At 44.3% G+C, this 21,008-nt stretch overlaps 1 protein-coding gene across 1 annotated transcript; it reads left to right on the top strand.

Annotated features, from left to right (window-relative positions):
• The first annotated feature begins 213 nt into the window (after positions 1 to 213).
• Positions 214 to 7,297, top strand: stpg4 (sperm-tail PG-rich repeat containing 4). The gene is made up of 7 exons (XM_063875488.1): positions 214 to 353; positions 525 to 581; positions 1,770 to 2,024; positions 3,202 to 3,266; positions 3,519 to 3,564; positions 6,651 to 6,755; positions 7,079 to 7,297. Exons 1-7 carry the CDS (start codon positions 264 to 266, stop codon positions 7,184 to 7,186), a joined length of 726 nt encoding a protein of 241 aa, XP_063731558.1. The 5' UTR covers positions 214 to 263; the 3' UTR covers positions 7,187 to 7,297.
• Positions 7,298 to 21,008: the final 13,711 nt, after the last annotated feature.

Genomic DNA, 21,008 nt, shown 5'->3' with positions numbered 1-21,008 from the left:
TATGACATTATCCATCTAAATATCACATGATGGTGGACAATGATATGAGGACAAAGTAACAACCGGGTACAAGCCTTGTCCTGGCTCTCCATTGTTTCTTACTCTGTTTAACTGGACGGCGGTGAGTCTAAATTTAGCCTCCAGCAAGCCAGCTTGTTGAAAAATTGATCGATAGTGGAGTCGCTGCTATAGTAACAGCGAGTCGCAGTTTTAATGGTGGTCAGGTGTCACTGGATCTCCTGTGGAGCAGATAGTGAGCGACGATGGGTACAGTGCAGGACTCTGGCCCGTGGAAAAACAAAGCTGTCTCTAAACTCACTGACATGTCCAGGGGTGGTAATAGAACAGATAAGGTAAGGCTCTTTAAAGCTCTCATAACTCTGTGTGGTTAATGAGAACAAACCGAACTGCTAAGACACTAGATGACACTGGTGGAGATGCATCAACACATTGTTGGCATAGTGATGTCATACAAGCAGAAACAATCTCCTGTGTTTTGGCTTGTCTCCTGTTCTTATCTGCAGGCCGATGACAAGCTGGACCCGTCTGGCCGGGGGAGCTGGTGGCTGGGAACACTGAAAGTAGGTGTCTTGATGCTGTGTGGTTTCATAGACTGTCTACACTGTCTTCTGTACAGGCAAAAAACAACTGAATCATAAGCTCATGTGTAGATACAGTACATTTTGAGTTAATGGTTTTAATACAGAGCTCAATCCTATTGTGTGTGTCCAATAAAGGTTTACCAGACAAACATTTATCAACACTAACACTACAGTGGACCTAAATGCCTTACAGTTGCATTGGTGGTAATAATACTTTAATTAATTATCATTTTCTGTTTATGTGAGCTGAGTAAATCAGGTGGCTTGACAATAAATGTGTGTAAATGTACAGTAGGTATATATTGATTGCTTTACATTTACCTTTGCTCCATTTATAGAAATAGGCATTTTACTATGAAATACCATTGTTTACATTTTGTACCATTACCAAAAATTAACATGCATTCCAAAATAATGCCTGGAAATTAAACATTTAGATAAAACATTTAAAAAATAAATAAACATACCCATATAAAAACGACTTGTATGTTAATGTATATTAATATGAGGCCTGTTTGAGACGAGGAGCGTATAACTGTTGATGCAAACAAAACAAAGATGGCTGCACCTGTGTCAGTGTTGAGCAAACTGAAATGAACATATTGGATTAAAGAAGAACAAATAACACCACTTAAAGTGTGTTTGAACAAGTAGTAAACCAGCCCATCTCTGAATGCTGTAGTCTGTTTTCATTTTATCTGATGCTCTGGTGTTGCTTTTTTCAACCACCTTGCACCGTATTGAATCAACAGAAATGGAGGATGAGAATAAACCAACTTTTAATTGTCACACATGTAAAAACAGTGAAATGTATACTCACGCATTCAACCCATCCTAGTCATAGGAGTGGGTAGCTATTATACATTATATACCGCACCAGGAAGAGTGGCGATCAATGTACTAATCACACTCCATACTTGGTCCTTAAGCAGAGCTCTAATGTGCTTTGCTGATTGGCCATCTACACCTGGCGGGCCTGGTCACTGGTTGCTCAATGGTAGATCACATGTTGACATTAGTCCCCCCGACTAATTTGTGGTCATTTTTCTGGTGTGGCTACATGTTCCAGTAACTTGGTTTTTGCTAAAAAATAGAGTAAAGTGTCTTTCAGGGCACCAGGCCATGGGTTAACACATCCCTCAAACTTTTCTCCTCTCCTTCTTCCAGGACACACCTATCCCAGGTTTCTACCACATCCGTGATTTCCTTGAAGAAGCTGAACTAAACCCTGTGAGAAAGACCTACGGGTTCAAAGGAGTAGGCAGAAAAAACCCTACTCTGGGCATACGTAAGGGGGATTTGCTTCTTCCTGGGGCATATGACTACACCGACTCCATCCAGGAGGTCCTGAAGAACAAGGCATCCTACTCTTTCAAAAACTGTCCACGGCCCGACATCGTCACCCTGGGTATCAGGGACAAGGTGGGCATAAAATTTATCACATATTTGAGGAATAGTTACCTATTTTGGGATATAGTCTTATTTTTTTTCTTTTGGAGATTTACATTTCTGTTGGCGTTTAAAAAGTATGTTTAATCGGTGGTTTTGAACTTTGGATTCAAGTTAGAGATTTCATGCTGCATTCATTCTTAAATGCTAAGCTAAGCTAATCGATTACCCAGTCAATAATGTAATAATTATTACAGTAAGAGCGGAAACGTGCTTTATTTCTTATAAAACATTCATGTTATTAGAATGAAATGTAGAAAACTCATAGCCTTCTAAAAATAGGCTTCTTCAAGTATGCATTTCTTTGTTTCAGTGTGTATGATTTAGTGGTAACTTGTGGCAAGGTTGCAGGTTGTATCCAATAGAATACTCCACTCCTTTCTAGTCTATTGGACATTGGGCCCTGGAATACTTTTTCCAACGGACTTAAATCATGAACGAGGCATCTGTAGTTTAACGGATATGTATCTCCTTAGGTAAACATACATATTCTAGTAAGTACACTTAGCCCTTGTGAAATCGTAGGGTCCGCAATGTTGTGAAACCCATTAATAGCCTAATCCAGAGCAACTTCCTTCGGCATAATGAACTGTAGTTTCTTGTGACCAGTCTGGAGGTGAGGTTAAAGGAGTTGCTCTATAGGCCCATAGATGCTGAAGATCCGGAGAATTCTATACTCGACAGTTGAGCCATTTCGGCGCCATGCGCCACTGAGCAACTTACATAGGACTGAACAAGACCCTCCTCCAATCTTGTATCCAGTTCTCTCTACAGCTACGATATGGCATCCACTTCCTATGTAGATAGGAATACCTCATTTTAGGCTAATGAAAACACAACAATTCTCAGTTTCAGGTCATTATAAACCAATGAAAATGTTGTTATGAATGATATATTCCATTTCTGCCAATAGATCCCCTTAAATCCTACACACTGGACCTTTATGGGTGCAGTTTACTTATTAACACATCATCACAGTACAAAAGGTGCTCTTCAAAATGCCCCTGCAGCAGAAGAACTGAAATCAGAAGATGTGTTTGAAATACAAGCCAGCTGTTGGCGATGCAATACAACAGATGAAAAAAAAGGGACTCCTGCTGATACTGTCACAGATATTTAAACGCTTCTTTATCTTTATTCCTTGTGCCAGCATATAAACACTTCACCGTGCGACTACGATGTGACAGCGAAACCAGTGGAGAAGATTCCCTGCAAGTAAGCACTCGACAAACAGCTTCTCTTTAACTCTCAGATCACAGCGGAGAAGACAACACATGAATCATCTCTTGATCACTGAATCCTTCCCCCTCACACAACTTCTCCTTCCCTCTCTCATCTCGTCACAGCACAAAGATGGAGGAGAAATCACCAACCTGCTCTCTCATTTTCTCTGCCTCTGATCATGCATGGCCTTATTCTTTTCTTCTCTCACTCTTCTGACCCCCCCCCACCCCACCCTTCTTTCAGGCATGTGATGTTTCGGTCCACCGTGCAGCGGATCAGCTTTCCTCCTGTAAGTATCTAGTCACCAAAACTAGTTGTTAGGACCATACGGTCTTTCTGTTGCCGTCAAAAAGGCTTCATCACTTTCAATAGGTTTTGGTTACAACGTACGACCTAATGAGTATCTGGTGCTGACACAAGATAGTTATGACAACCACAAAGGGCAAGGAAAACGGATCCAACGGGCTATCTGATTGTATCATTTGCCGCATTTGAGGGCCTGTTATGGCACTGTACTAGCTGACCAGTCAGCTTTGGTTCATATTGCAGTGCTACAGCCTTAGCTATGTGTCCATGCTGGTAGCTGATGGATATTTGAGCCGGGCTGGCAGCTGCTGAGTGTTGACAGAGAAGGAAAGGCGCTAAGAAATCCCGAGGGTGTTATTACTGCAGAGTCGGGAGCAGTTTTCTGCTGTTAGTGGTGTCACAGCCACTCTAAGACAAGTTTGTTGTCAAAGGTTAAGCACCTACACAAATCCCGTAGCAAAGTTAAATGAAAGTTAAGATCTACCAGACAGCTGATCTGGTGTAGGCAGGCAGACGTTAGCCGATCAAAATGTAAGGGTCTTAATGGTTTACCCTGGGAGCTGCTGGTCCACACTGACACAGGAACAAGCATTTGAGATTTCTCTGAGCCTTGCCTCTTAGCTAATAATGAAACAAAATGGATGTCCATACAATCAAAGATAACCTCCAAAAAAGGTCAAGATTTTTGGGAACGCAACAAAGAGATTCTCTCTTTTCAGATTTGAATCATTTTTTTCCATCCTAGGGCCACCGCGTGTCTTAGATTTATGTGCTGTGCTTTTTATACTGAACGTTCTGCTCGGAAGGAACAGACCCCTCCTTGAGATGATTGAATTAAAGTCGTAATTCCAAACATTTTCATATGAGTTAATGTCTTTTTCATTGAAGTGATTCAATTACTGCATGAATTACTACTGATCTAAACATTTACTGTTTGACAGTTTATATTTACCAAACTAGCTTCATGGCTTTAAACATGGCAATGTTGGTTGTTGGTCGGATCTTCACCTTGGTACCTCAACAACTGTTGGATGTATTGCCATGACACTTCAAACAATATGTTTGTCAGATGATGAACACTTCTCTCTATTACCACAAGGTTGATGAATAAGTCCCTACATTCATTCTACTCATTTGCAAATATTAGCAACGGGCTAAACCAAAACCTAAACAGTGATTGTGGTTAACATTATATCTGGTAATCATGGTTAGCTGCATGATGTCCCTTTAACTCAGCAGTACAAACAATGTTGCTATTCTTTCCACCAAAAGAATCAAGAACAGGACATATTAATTTTACCCTATTTTATAGAAAATATATAAATGTTCTAGTTTATTGAAGGGTTAGCAAATTCTTGGATGTTATAAAAATAGGTCAAAGTTTCACATCACCTGACCGTTACCTCTGCCACACAGGAAAATGTTACGTTTCTAACGTGCTGTGCCATAGTAGGAAAGTAGGCCAGGTGCAGCTGGTTCAAACACACTCCCTCACACACACACTATGTGTAAAAGAGACTTTCACTACGTTGCACCGGCTCCCGTGAAATACACCTGCATTAGCGCCTTGGGGCGCATCAGGCAAATGTGGAGGCCCCAGCAGGCCATTTGCAGAGTATCATGTAAACTGGTGACTGGGATCAAATGGCGTGTAATGGTCACTGCCATCCCTCCAAGGAGCAGAGTAAAGGAAAAGACACCTTGCTGTCTCCCTCTGTCAGAATCAGAGAGCAGCTAAAAATGAAAAAAGTGGCCTTGTGTTCAGAGAAAGGACACAGTTTTATGTCTGAGAAGGAGGGTGTTTGGGGGGATGCTATTTCTGCATGGCACGCTGCTGGTGATGACCAGTAAGTGTGTTAGTGGGCAAGAGAAGAGGACTGGTTAAAGGCAAGAAGAGACACTCACTATTGACAGAGACATAACACAACCAGAGACCCGCAAAAGCCATAAAGACAGGAGTCAAGTGATATGTCAAAGGTCTTAAACATATGGGTATGGGATCGAAAATAGATCTGGTTTATATTGTTCGTGCATCCTTCAGATGACTTTGGTATTAGTATAACAAAAGGTTTACATGAGCTTATCGGTCCATAGGTGAAAGAATGTATATCTCATTCAGCTCTGTAAAAGTTAGAGGTCATGATGTACAGTAGATGAATATTGCATGCTCTATCACATCTGGTATGATTGGACTCCGTACTCTGTCAGCTAGTTTTGATCGAATGCTTAAAAACGTTGTCCTTGAACTCGAGGTCCATATCCTCATCTTCAAAGTGCTTGTATTTACCATTCCTAATAACAGAATGACGTTAGTAAAATTTAATCATGAGGTGTGCTCATATTTAGTGCTTTAACTGTGGGTCCTTAACTCAATGGCTGCACATAAGTTGACTGTGTTTAGTAACTCAAAGGGACAGGAAGCAGCTATTGTAACTGCTTGTGACTACATGATAATAGTTTTGCTAGTCTTGGCCTGCAACATTTGGTTAAGGTTTGGCTATGTTAGGGGAACACAATCCACTTTGTTTTTTAGCCTGCTGCATTTCTAAACCTATGTTCAATAATCCAGCTAGTTCTGCTACAAGCTAAATTTACCTGCTAACTGCTAATTTTTAATGAAGAAAAAATCCCACAAATTGAGATAAAAAAACATGTTAGCTACTTGTGCTAACCTGACAGAAATGTAACAAACAATATAGTAAAACATGCTAAGCTTTTTTCAACATGTTGAGGTTGAGATATAACATCTTGCACTTCAGTTTTATTCATTAGTTTTAGTTTTATCCAGCTAGCTTACCAAACCTCTGGCCAAAAGACCAACAACTTGCTACAAGCTATCGCTAATTGCTATTTTCTATAAACGTAATGTTGTATACAAGCAAAAGACAAAAAAAACCAACTGACCACAAATAACAATCTATGTGTGTTTGGTTTTCCTCGATATATTTCTTAGCTGACCAAAGGTAACACAATGTGAGCTATAGCTCACATGCTAATGATTAAATGCTACAGTAGGCCTGATTTAATGGTTAAAAATCAAATAACATGTCTTATATCTGACAACCTTAGAAGGAGGGACCTGCTCCATGCCAATATAATCCAGCGACCAGACCAGGAAAAGGCATCACTTCAAGCTTCAAATCAACATTACCGCGGCTCCACTGTGTGCACTCTGTGAGTCTGGTACTTCACATTTAGCTAAATGTAATGTACTAAATGTAATTTATTGTAGGCTATAATTTCATGCATTCAGTCGTATTTGTTATGAAAACTACAAATGTATAAAAAGGGGAACAGTAAACTCTTGACTAGCGAGTAAATATAAAATGTACTAATGATGAGTCCTGGTTAAAATAATACTGTTATCATCATTTTGATGGAATTTAAGAAGATAAGTTATGATAAGCACACTGTGTGTGTGTGTGTGTGTGTGTGTGTGTGTGTGTGTGTGTGTGTGTGTGTGTGCGCGCGTGCGCGTGCGTGTGTGTATTCCACAGAAGACCCCAGGACCAGGGGCCTACGAACCTTGCTGGAAGTTGGGCGAACGTCTGACCACAGATCCCATAGACCCTTCATTTAGCCTCTTCTTCCGCAACATTCTGTAGTGTTTGGACTTGAATTCCTACAATTCCTTGATCCCACCACCATCTTATTATCTTGTTAGCTTGATGGCAGAACACACATGACCTATCATAAGTAAAATCATGAATGTACCAACAAAATTCCAGTCTCTTTTTACTTGGACCAATGTGTATCTGCATATCAGTGGAGGGTATTGTGGTCTGCCAGCAATAACATAAGCTACATTTTTGGTGCTCAAATTGCTTTAGTGACGCCGGTCAGGGAAGCAGAATGATCTTATCTGCAACAAAGGGTACTTCATTCCACTTAACTACATGTTCCCGGTATTGCTCTCTCCCTTCATCTCTCCTCTCTCCTGCTCTGGCTCCTCTTTCACTCTCTGTCAGCAGTCAGGCTGCTTTGCCTTACTACTATCTCTTCCCTGCGATGCACTCAGGAGGAGGAATGCTGCTCAGCCATGCATCACATGCACATAGCTTAGTGTGGCATGCTGCACCCTCAGATAACACATTCAGTATTAGGGGCCAAGGCAGTGGCACACAATAAAACAGCTATTCTTATCGCTACCTACTCCGCATAGTCTTTCTTTGGACGAAACAAACAAACACTAGCAATGATGTTAGGACACAGAGAACAGCAGCGATAGGAATCAGCTCAACATAATAGCTCTGTAGATTACAGAGAACAGGGGTAGGTGCAGAAACATTGAAGAGTTGTTATTGGTGTGATCCTGGACAGTGTTTCTTTCATCATTTATTTACTCAGAGAAGGGTTTAGCTGAGCATGCATGGTTTGTCAGCACTGATTCATATTCATAGAGTTCGACACTCACGCCTAAGAGCAGCAGAATTTTGTGACACAGCCAAGTTGACAGTTGTTGAGGGAGTGGAGACGTGTATTAATCCGTTCTGGCCATACAGATACCGTTACCAGATCCAAGGAGGAAAATATGTACAATGATCATTAAAGCCCACTTTCTTGCTTTATTTTCGTCCTGTATTGATTTTAGCGCATGACTAATCTCCGAACCCAACACATCAGATAGCAAGGAGTTGTCATAATGCCATTAGCAAATAACTTAATAACTGTTTTAGTGATAGCAAATCAGTTTGATGACTTTCGGGCAATAACAGATTCTATTAACTGTTGATTGATTCTAAGTACAGAGCTCTAAGAACCCCCCTTCTTATTGTGTCCACACTGCATGTACCAGGAAAGGTTGACTGTTCTTAGAAAGCCATTTCCAGGGAACTTATTATCTTTATCCCTATTTCAGAGAAACTATTCTCCCAGCATAACAGGAACCATGAGTAGAGCAATTTTGATTGGTCGCTCATGGCAGCCCCAGGAATCAGTCATTTTTAGTACCAAGTGAACAACACACAACACAAGTAGAAAATGGAAGAAAACATGAGCAAAAAGACCATCAATTAAGTCCAAGCCTTACAGAGCAATTATACAATTTCAGAAATACAACACGCTTTTGAGTCGTCAACTGCAGCTTGGTAATGTCAATTCAGTCTTCCTATAAGCGTTGCGAATGCAAAGGGCCTGCGTTGGTATTTAGTTCCCTAGAACCGAGAACTGATGGATGATTACTGTGCTAATAACATCATTCAGTCAGAGCATTTCAATCTAGGGTTTTTAGAAGCTTTTTTTTACATTTGCTGAAATTATCTCGAAATCCAGACAGCAATCGATTAATCAAATGCTCTGACAAAGAAAATAAAAACAGTACCTGACGTTAAACGACCGCCGGCTGGATGCGTTCTACTGTAGCTAACATGCTGGAGACTTCATGATGTGAAAATTTGTCAATTTTGAGTTTACCGTTTGCTGCCCACAAGTTGCACCCTCGTGTACAACACATAAAGTAAAAAAGAGACAAGTGTTTGTGTGGATGATTCTAGAATGTCTGCTATGGTTTGTGAAAATATTTGGTAAAGATTACATGCGTACGTTAAACCTAGGAAAACATTAGTTTGGCCTTTTTACCCAGAGGTTTGAGCTAGGAAAAGCCAGGTCACAGCTTTATAATTTTGGCTGAGAGTTGTTCTTATCTTGTGAGCTAGCCTCTACATGTATCGACCTCACTGAAGTGTTTTGTTTGGGACGGCAGTCAGGAGAGCTGCACAGACATTATCACGGCACATCTACTTGGCTGACTTTAATCCCTTCCACTATGTTTTCCTTCAGTTGCAGACACTTCAAAGCTCAAGGAGGTTGAAGAGCCAGGCTCTTGTTCCCCCTGTCATTATTCTGGAGACAAAGGAGCCGCACACTTCCACCCGGGGAGGAAGACAATCTTATTAACACGGGGCTTTGCATGCAGCCTCTAGAGGGCTGAATATGTGTATCCACTTATTACGAGGAAGACGCAGATGTGAATGTGTGTGTGTGTTTGTGTCATGAGCAGTTATTCTGCCTGCGGTCAAGGCATCAAGCCCCCAGTAATCTCTGTCTCTCTCGACCCCCGGCGCTCTTCCACCGTTCTCATCTCAGTGATCTCCACGGTCCAGCACTGATCTCTGACATATGCCTCATACTGACGACTTAACACCCTCCATCTCCCACAGCCTGCCTCTACCACAGGCACGGCTAGGCACCCGCTCTTTCGCTGTCAATCAAGCTCCCCCCTCGTCGCCAACACATTGCTTTAAAGAACTTGCATGCAGCCGCACAATGTAATGAATGCGCACGCACGCATGCCCGTGTGATCCTTTGCTTTTTGACAAACGCACTTGCAAACGGATATGGTCACTTATTAAAGGTCGTAAGGGCTACTACTACAAAACTGATGCTTCCTTAAAATATATTTTCTTCTGTGTTTTTTCCGCCAAGGAGGCAGTCAAAGCGCGATTTAAGATGTGAGCTTAGACTGCACAGTGGAATTACATCACTTAAAGGTCATGAGAACATCTGGTGTCAGGGCAGGTCACACCGGCAGCCCAAACATCAACTTCAATTTTCTGGAACAGCTTAATGAGATCCGGTCAACGTTCAGGAAGTAGTGCAGAACATCAGAGGGGTCTGGAGTAAGTCTGTGTTTCTGGCAGCTTAAAACAGGGGCCGAGCATGCTACTCAGTGCTACAGCTGGGCCACAGTCAAATGAACAGCTAACTCTGGGCGACATGCTGAGAAAATGTGACCCTGATACGGAATGATGACGAAGGCAGACCGCTGGAATTTCCCAAGAATGTGAAGTTGCATAAAAATACCCATAATCCAATACCGGTGTGGGACAAATGCCTTTATCAGTCCCAGCTAAATGTTGCCAAACAAACAAACAAACAAACAAACCCCTGAACAGAAAAGCCTTTGTTTATCATTGACATTGTGTTGAACTAAAATGTCTCCCTTTCTCCCTCGCTGTATAACATGAGCTCCTTGAGAGGGTCAAACAAAGAGGTAGCAGGTTCAGAGGTGCTGCTCCCTCGTGTCCCTTTTAAGTCCAGGTCACATTCACTCACCACCACATCCCACACTAAGGGTGATGACTAGCCAGCTGAGGAATTTAGCGTACTGTGTGACACACCGGGAGGGTGAACAGGTATCCTTTTACCCCCTTGAAGCTGCTGACAGACGCATCGGAGCAACATTACGCTTCTATTAAATAACATTTAAAAGTTTAATAAGCTCCAATGGGCGACTGTTAGCGAACAAGGGTTCATTGTTTAAGCGGGTAATGGTGCTGGCACTGTTGTGGCATGTGTGGAAGTGGACCAATAGAACTGGAGGCTGATCAGGTGAGCGGGAGAGATTGATGGAAGAGAACACACTGCCGGCCAAGCTGCTGTTTACTGCCATTTTATTAGGCATGTTAGCATTGCCAACCTCATAAATGAGCATCAGAGCAGGTCCAAAAATGAGGCTGATGGCAGTGTGGCAACCATGTGAGTATAATTCAACGTGTTATCAGAACCGCATGTGGCTTGCACGTAACATTGTGTGTATGAAAAATATGAAATTGGACCTGCTTTTTTTTGTTTTTATTAGCTTAGCATAAAGACCCAAGATGAGAAACAGCTAACCTGACACATACACGTTTGTGTGTGTCAGAACATTTGAAACATTTGTTTAATTTTACAAAATTTTTTGTACTTACTTTTGTACTTTATATAAATATATTCTGAATATTTGATCATTTTCTTCAATAATTTTGGTCATTTTCAATATGTTTCTTTGAATACATTTGAGGTGTGTTCAAACTATCCACAAAAACGATATAGCATAGTATTTAAAAATATCCCAAAATTAACGTTGTATAGTATGTAAAATATTTCAGGAGAATCAACATACTAGTACGTTAAAAATAACCAAATAATAAATATCAGAAAAAAAGTACACGTAATACAATGTCGTCATTTTCGAAAAAACACCACAGTACGTCAGAAAAATATGACACAGTGAAGGAACTGTAGGGGTGATTTGGTTCGGGGAGAGTGAGTGTGGCGAGCAGACAGGGTCTCGGTCAGAAGACCCAAAGGGCAAGGATGCAATGAGGCAAGGAGAAGGCAGGGTTTAATGCAAGAACCAGTATTTATTTTCCCTTTTGGTCTTGATTATTTTGTGTGCTGCATGAGAAAACAAAGAAACAATACAACTACAATTAAATAACGAAGTGGTCAATCAAACAGAGAAACCAACAATCATGTGCAAATACACAATTCAGAACTAAACAGCAAAGGCAACGAACAAGCAACAATCATGTGTGAATACGCAATCCACAACTAAACAGCAAAGTAACAAACAAGCAACAAACAATTCCCACATGGCTCCTAGCACATGTCTGAGAACAAAGGGATCAGCAAAACTACCACAAAGGCATACAAATGAAACAATAAACAATGAATTGACCACTCACGTTAACTTGAAGACGCACACTTCAGGATATGTGGAGGAAACTCAGGACACAGGGTTAAATTGGTGTGCTGGCAGGGAGTGCAAAGGATGAACTAAAGGGTGAGCAGGCTATTTATAGTCTCCGCCCCTTAGCTGGCAGGTGGAGTGGGATTCAGTTTGGCAGATTCACCATATTAGAAAGATAACTGAAAAAAAAGGACGAAAATCCAGGGAGTCTTTTCATAGCCGCCCCGGAATTGGGATCAATTCCTCCTGAAAGAAAGACTCACTCTTCTTCCAACTCTGGAAGCACCATCAGACGACACACTGGTCTGGTGTAGGTTTGACGGCCGACCTGGACGTCAACGGACCGAACACGTCCGTCTCTACCGGCCATGACAGCTGTTACTCGACCTGTTGGCCAAGAGGCCCGCGGCAGTTGGGGGTCAAGGATCAGAACAGTCTTCCCTACTTCCAGATTCTGGACTTCCCTCAGCCACTTTCCTCTGGGTTGTAGGTTAGGCAAGTAGTCACGAATGAACCGTGTCCAGAAATGGTCCGCCAACATCTGGCTATGACGCCACTTCCTTCGCCCAAGGAGCTTGCTGTTGGCAAAGATGGCTTGTGGCAGGGAGGCGTCCCGCCGCCCCATCAGCAGCAAGTTGGGAGTGACCGGATCAGGATCACTGGCAGAAGATGAAAGATAGCCTAAAGGCTTTGAATTCATAATGCCTTCTACCTCAACCAGGACAGTGTGAAGGACAGCTTCAGAAGTGGTCTGATTCCCGAGGATCACTCGTAGGGCGTTCTTGACTGATCTGATTTCGCGCTCCCAGACTCCTCCAAAGTGTGGAGAACATGGCGGATTGAAGTTGAAGGAAATCTGCTGATTGGCCAAGTGTTCCTGAAGCTTGGGTTCCATGGCCTGGAAACATTGATTCAACTCCCTGTCCCCAGCACGGAAGTTTGTTCCCCTGTCCGCCCAGATCTCAAAGGGCTTGCCACGACGGGAGATGAAACGACGGAGTGCTAGGAGAAAGGCATCGACATCCATGCTTCCAAGCAAATCCAGATGTAAGCAACGAGTGGTTAAGCATTTAAAGATAATTCCCCATCGCTTCTCTGTTCTACGGCCATGGTGAATGATAAAGGGTCCAAAACAGTCTACACCAGTGGACCAGAATGGTGGTTTGAAGAGACGCAGCCTTGCCGGGGGCAGATCAGCCATCTTGGGCACTTCAGGAGAGGATTTCCACCTCTGACACTCTCTGCAACTGTGCTGATGTTTACGGATGGCTGGTCTTCCTCCCAGGATCCAATACTTGCGTCTCAACTCTCCAAAGACCCTCTCTGGCCCCGGATGCAGCAGGGACTCGTCATAGTGCTTAATGATGAGCTGCGTAGTGGGATGCTTTGGGTCCAGAATGATTGGGTGGATGATGTCTGGGTCTAGGTCCTGGGACCTGCGTAGTCTTCCTCCTACCCGCATCAGCCCAACATCTGGATCAAGCTCAGGAGAGAGTTGAAGTAGACTACTTTGCCTAGAGAGAGGCTTTCCTTTACGGAGAGCGCTGAGTTCTTCAGGGAAGCATGACTCCTGGGCTTGTTGTAGAATGAAGGTTTCCGCTGCTGCACCTTCGGTCACTTTGTCGGATTGAGTCAATGTTTGGTCAGTAGCGGTGATGAGGTCACTCCAGCTTTGATGCTTAGAGGCATTCGGCAATACACTGGGGGCAGCAGAAACATTCAGGCACGTAGCAGCCTTCCTCAGTTCTGTGCTGTCTGTGAGGGATGAGGTGTGGGAAACACCTGGAGCAACAGGCCAGCAAGTCTCAGGGTGCTGAAGGAAGGCAGGTCCGTCCGTCCAGCAGCTAGGTTGCGCCAGGTCACGCAGTGTCTTGCCTCGGGTCAGGTCATCAGCTGGGTTGTTTGGACTGTCCACATACCTCCAGTCATCTGAGTCTGTGAGTTCTTGGATCTCTGCGATTCGAGTGCCAACAAAGACCTTGTAGTGGCACGACTCTGACTTCAACCAGGTCAGCACTGTGGTGGAGTCACTCCAAAGGATGGTTCGGGCCAATGACAAGGTAAGTTCAGATTTCAAGGTAGTGGCCAACTGCGCCCCTACCAAGGCCGCGCTCAGTTCAAGTCGAGGCATTGACAACTGTCTCTTTGGTGACACCCTGGAGCGGGCCATGACGAATGCCACATGAACATGATCTTGGCTGTCATGGACACGTAAGTAGACCACAGTGCCATAGGCCCTTTCTGAGGCATCACAGAAAACATGCAGCTCTCTGTGTACACCTGACTGGTCAGCACAAGAGGGCACATAGCAGCGAGGCAGTCTGATGCTTGAGAGGTCAGCCAGTTCCTGTTCCCACTTCAGCCATCGGTCAACCAGTTCAGATGGAATGATGGGGTCATCCCAGCCTCGTTTGGTCTTCCACAAGTCCTGAACCAGCACTTTGGCCCTGGTGGTATAAGGTAAGATATACCCTAAGGGGTCGTATTGACTGGCCAGAGTGCGATAGATTAGGCGGAGTGTGGGAATCTTGATGGGTGTCACACGGTGTTTGTATCCCAGGCTATCAGGAAGGCAGCTCCAGCGCAAACCTAAGGTGGATTCCTGGGGGTCAATGCCAGCTTGAGAGAGCCACAAGTCCGTGCTAGCAGATCTTGCCTCTGGAGGGAGATGTTCGACAACGCGGGAGTCATTACTCGCCCATTGGCGAATTTCGAATCCCCCGCGAGACAGTGTGGAACGAAGTTTGTCCAGAAGTGCTTTGGCTGTGGCCGAAGAAGGGAAGCTTTGCAGGCAGTTGTCGACATAGAATGCCCTCAACACTGAGTTCATCACTCCCTCATCACTCTCTGGGTGCTCTTTGGCTTGACGCTGCAGGGCATAAATGGCGCAACAAGGACTACAAGTTGTACCGAAAGGTAACACCTGCCACTCATAGGTCTTTGGGTAGGTATCTTGAGCCATAGCTCGCCAGAGGAATCTTAGCAGTGGCCTGTCAGCAGGGAGTAGATGAACTTGGTGGAACATAGATTTTATGTCACCACTGATGGCCACGCTGTGCTCACGGAAACGGAGGAGCACGCCAAGAAGAGAGGGACCCAGCGTTGGACCAGGAAGAAGGCTGCGATTCAGATTCAGGCCATGAAGCTGGAAAGAGCAGTTGAACACCAGCCGGTGTTTTCCACTCGCTTGTCTGATGATGTGATGTGGAACATACCAAGATTCTGAACCTGGCTGATCATCTTTGGGATCCACCTCCTTCACATACTCCATCTCGACCAGTTTCAGGATCTCCTGGTTGCAGATCTCAATGAGCTCAGGGTCCTTCTTCAACCTGCGTTCAGTTCCTCGCAGCCATGGCAACAAGTTATGGGTTGAAGAGGTTAGCCGTGGACTGTTCGGTGCTCTGAGCAATGGGGTAGCATATCGAGACACTCCACCTGCTTCTTTCACTGCAGTTTTCGTCTCGAGCAGCTCCAGGCAATAATGATCCTGCTTAGAGCGGGTTACTTCCTTCTCCTTACGGTGTGGAAAGGAATCGAGTCTCCACAGTCTCTCCACATTCTCCATCAACTCAGCAGTAGCTGGGCAGGATACAGTGTTGCAGAGTGTGAACAAGGCTTGTACATCAGAAGTCTGAAGTCGAGGTAAGGCATTGGCTGGGCCCTGAACAGCCCAACCCAAGGCAGTATGGACGGCGATGGGTCCCCCATAAGGTCCCATGTGGACAGGCTCTTTGGGCACCAACAAGTGGGAATGATCTGAGCCTATCAGGATCAGCGGCCGGGCTTGAACAAAGTCCGGTAAGGGTAGGCCTCGTAAGTGGGAATACTCCCTCTGCAGGTCAGAGGCGGGACAGGAATGCTCAGCCAAGTTGAGGACAGGAGCAGTAAAGGCATTGGCTATAAGGAATTTGATTTTCTTCTGGCTCACTGGGGAGATTGAACAGGAGATTGTCTCACCACTTATGGGAATCACCTCATGACGCACAGTTCTGAGATTCAGGACCTCTTCTGGTCCTTTTAGTTGCAGCTGGGACACTGCAGAGGTTAGGATGATCGTTCTTTCTGAACCATCGTCAAGTATGGCATATGTCTTCAGCCTCTGCCGGCCATTGATCAAGAAAATTGGGACTACCTTCAACATCACACGGGGAGATCTGTTTGGCTGATCCATGTACAGAGTGTCTGCAGAACAAGGTGCACGGACGAGCAGATTGAGGGTGTTTCCCGTTGCTGATTTCTCTGAGCCATGGGGGCCTTTAGATGTTGACGGTTGAGGTATGATGTTATGCAGGATGGTGAGATGCAACTCTTTGCAGACATTGCAAGGCTTTTTGAGGGTGCAATTATCTGGCTTATGACAGCGGGCACATCTGTAGCAACGATCATTCCTCTCTATCCAGGTTCTCAGTTGTGACGGGCTAAATTCTTTAACTTTCGGGCAAGTTCCCAGGAAGTGTTCCTTGTTGTTACAGTATGGACAAAAAGGTTGGAACTTGGGTTTCCCATGGATTGTCATCCCCCTTCCATGGCTTGGTTGAACATCAGGCTGGCTCTCCACAGTGGCGGTGTTGCTCAGGTACATCGTGGTCGGCGTCGCCCTTCTCCCCAGGTTCTTCTGGACTGGCTCTCGTCTCTCCACTGACGCAGGTCCCGAGACTTGTTGGGCAATACTCTTGGCCCGGGCTTTAACCTTGAGCCATGCTGAAAAATCTTCCAAGGTGTATGATTGTTCTGAACCCTCTTTCAAGATGCCACGAAGCAAACAGTGCTCAATGAAACTGTCTCGGTTTTGAATGGGGAGCTTGGCAAGAAGCCTGTCTACGTGAGAGCCACACCGTAACTCACTTCCGTCTGCACCTTCCACTGACCTCAGCATGCCAATCAATGAATGTACAGAAAGAGCGAAGTCCTGGAAAGCGTTGCTGTCACCAAGTCTGACAGGTGGTGAATTGAGGATGCTAGCTATTTCACTTTGGACCAACTGCCGTGGCTGGCCATACTTTGCCTTAAGGGCAGCAAGAGCGGAAGTGTAGGGAGTTGAGGCGTGCATATAGGACTTTGCCAGTTTGTATGCACTTGGCAGCCTCAAGTGATCCATAAGGACCTGAAACTTGTACTGTTCAGAAAGGTGAGCGTGGATATCTAAGAGATTCTCCAACGCCATGGTAAGCAGAACAAAGTCACTTTCCTTTCCGCTCTCAAAATAAGGCAATCTTGGCTTCGGGATGCCAAAGGCAGTCGCTACTAAAAGCTCCAGTATACTAGCGCCCTCTGATACCCTCTCAATGGGGTTAGGCAAGGAAAGAGGTGCAGGTTTCTCACGAACCGGATCTGAAGGCCTCTGACTCCTGGCCGGACGAGGTGCGGTCAGCGCTATGTGGTGAAACAAAGGAGGTGATGGAGCCGCATGCTCGGGACTGGAAGTCTGAAGTAATGTGTGACTCTCAGCAGTAGGATCAGAAGTTGCTGCTTGACTCACAGCATCTACAGGTAGACTCACAGCTGGAGGTAAGTGGTGGTACGAAAGAGATTGTTCACTCACTGGAACTTGATAGGAGACCGATGTCTGAGGAACCTCAGGGGGAGCCTGCTGCTCGGAGAACAGATCAACAGGTTCAGCTGAATCCAGGACTCTGGAGCTCAGGGAAAAAGGAGCAAGCACTTGAGGTGGGTCATTCACACTGGACATAGCTGGCGGAGCGGGTGGATGTTCTGTGGTCATTCCTACATCCCCAGTGAAGGATGTGATTAATCGAGCCTCTTCCAGTTCTCTTCGGACTTTCCGTAGTCGTCGCTGTAGAGTAAGAGACCGGGTCATCCTCTCTCTCTCCTTCAAAGCTTCTTGTGCTCGCCTATCCAGTTCTTGTGCCCGTTCATCTATAGCTTGTTCCTCCTCAATCTGACGCTGTATCTCCTGCAGTTCTCCAAGTTTCCTCCTCTCATCGACCATGGCCGCCTGTTGTGGGGTGAGCTCCACCTGTTGGCTCCTGCGTGAGCTTCGGGAGCTTCCACTAGCATAAGTGGAGCTAGAAGAGAAGGCCGTCTTCGACCTTGGTGGTGGCTCACGCTTGTCGCTCTTGCCCCTGGATCTGCCAGGTCTCACATCTCTCAGGTGGATCGGAGCAGATGCTGGCTGTGTAGCTGGCTGTGGAGCGGGCAGTGGAGCGGGCAGTGGAGCGGGCAGGGGAGCGGGCAGTGGAGCGGGCTGAAGAGCTGCTGATTCAAGCTGGACATAGTCGTGGGTAACTTCATAGTCCTCTTCTTCTTCCTCATCGACTGTCGTCTCTTCCTCCTCCACTCCTCGTTCCTCAGCGGCTGTGTTCTCTCTCAGCTTAAACAGGGTTTCCGAGGTCATCCGACCTGGGCACATCATGAACAGCAACTGGGGCGAATGCTGAGAAAGTGACCTCTGTAGCGGAGCGAGGAAGGCAGAGCTGCTGGAGAGTTTCCCAAAAGGATCCAAAAAACCCCATATGCTCAAAGTGTGGACTCCTTTATCGTGTAGGTGTTGAAACCCAAACACCCTGAACAGCCTTTGTTTCCATTGCTTGGTGTTGTCCTTTCTCTGGCAACAACTCCTTGGACGTCCAAAGTGCGTTGGGTCTGTCCTCGTGTTCCTCTTTTAATCCAGCCTTCACACGACCATTCATAAGGAACTGTAGGGGGAATTTGGTTCGTGGAGAGTGAGGGTGGACAGGACCTTTTACGGCCCTTGGTCAGAAGACCCATAAGGGCAAGGATTGCCATTAATGAATTTAAAGAAGGCTCAGGGCTGTAATGCAAGCACAAAGGTTTCATTTTGCGCGGTATGGTGCTTGATATTTTGTGTGCTGTTGGAAGGACAAAGAACTAGCATCAGTACAGAGATTATGAAGAAACACATGTCCGACAAGCTGCTGATACCAATTTTCATAGGCAAGTTACACCAATTCAGAAAACAAACGGGCAAAAAAGGCAAGCGAACAAGAAAAATTCAACGTGTAAGAACCGCATGTGCCCTTCAACTAACAGTTGTATAAAAAAGCAAAACAATTGCAATTGGACCTGCTTTTTTTCTGGAACACATAAGCCCGATCAGCTAACTACCACAAATGGGCATACACATTGAAACTTTGTTTAAAACTAATTTTTTGTACTACGTACTTTTATATAAGACGCTACACTGCAATATTTGGAGCATTCTCAACAAGGTTTTAATGGTGTTGCATGGAGTGCAGAGGTTTTAAACTAAAAAAGCGTAGCAGTATTTAAAATATCCCCAACTTAGCTTGTATAGATGGTAAATTTTGGGAAAATCATATTCGTTAAAATAAATACATAATTAGAAAAATACGAAAAAAATGTCGACCGAAAAAACCCAGGAGTCTTTTCACACAGTATAGGATGTATTAAATTTAGGTAGATCATTAGAATGTCATACATTTGAAATATCACTTTCTTGACTTATACCAGGAACTCGACTTGACTTGATTCTCTCCAAGGTTACGTGGGACTTGCTCTATATTTGAGGTTTAGGATTTGAGAATATATCACTAATTCTGGATTTGTACTGAAAAATTGTGCTAAGCGCTTGAATTAAGTCAGAATATAAAGCTTTCTTCACCAAGTATTTCTGAGAATATGGATCGTTTATTCCTCACCTTAGGGCCATTTTACAGCATGTTCAATACATCCATCTGGATCTGCTTTGAACCACATTTGCTCCTTAGGGATGAACTTTGTTCCTGTCTACTGTACTAGTCATATTATTTATAAATGAGATTATGAAACCACATCTGATCCTCATAACCTCCATAACACCCCTCACCCATCCATGACTCCCCGGCCTTGTTTGGACATCACAATGAAGGTTTATGGTTTCCTTCTTGGCGCCCTGTACCGACACCACCCAGCCTGTGCCCTCCATATGCCCCTGCAGGATTGGCATCCACATACAACAGCGTGACCTGAATACCAGGCTCATACAGACATACCTCACACTACGGGGTAACCACTTTTAATTGTCAGTTATATGTTCACTATTAGGCCTGTCACGATAATTATATAAGAGATGTATCATTAGATATATGGACATGACCTTGATCATTTTTATGATATTGACTTATGTTCTAAAGCCGTTGTGTGGGGACATTATGGGTTCAAGCCAAATTAACAAGTGTTGTCGTACTTGTTACTTATGGCTAAATTAGAGCTAATATCTTGTTATGGTGTACTTTTAGTTAGCAAATGTCCTAACGCTAAACAAAGCCCTGGAGACCATTGTATTTATTGTTTCGGTGGTGGGTTAATTGTCATGAATGTTTAATTCATCTAGGATATTTAAAAAAAATGTTAACATTCCAATTCCGGGCCGACATATACCTCAATTACGGCTACCAGACCCGACTTCTAATCCGACATGGGACCATTTGCCGCATGTCATCCTCTCTCTCTCCCTCTTCAAATCTGTCTCTAACATAAAGGCACTGGTTGCTAAAAAAAACAAAACATTCCAATTCCAACTACCCGTATAAGATTGCCAATGTTAGCAAGCTATGCTAATGAGTTGAAATGACAGAAAGAAAAATACTTAAAGTTATCATTTAATCTCACGTAAACAAACTCATAAGAAAAGTAAAAGTTATCTGCTGCATAAAATCAACACTGAAAGTTACAGTTGTATTGAAATATGAAGGTTGTATTGTTTACCTTTGTATTGTTGGGGGAGACTGTGCGGCTTATTAAAGCTAATATACGCATGCTATCTTATTCGGATGATTGTCTCTGGTTTACACCATTTCAGCACAGATTTCCTTCTCCATGCTTGAGACCCCAAGGTCATGATTTCTACAGTTAAAGCATTATTTTGGGGGCATATTTATTGTACGACAAAGGTAGTTATCGAGACAGCTCCATGATCTCTTGTCTATCCAATATGGCTGCAAATAATGGAGGTTTTGTGTGTGTGTCTTAGGCAACCCTACCTGTACAGG

Source organism: Eleginops maclovinus, chromosome 22, assembly GCF_036324505.1.
Source record: "Eleginops maclovinus isolate JMC-PN-2008 ecotype Puerto Natales chromosome 22, JC_Emac_rtc_rv5, whole genome shotgun sequence".
Lineage (NCBI taxonomy): Eukaryota > Metazoa > Chordata > Actinopteri > Perciformes > Eleginopidae > Eleginops > Eleginops maclovinus.
The sequence above is the reverse complement of the archived record's forward strand: the minus strand, read 5'-3'. Positions and strand labels throughout refer to the sequence as shown.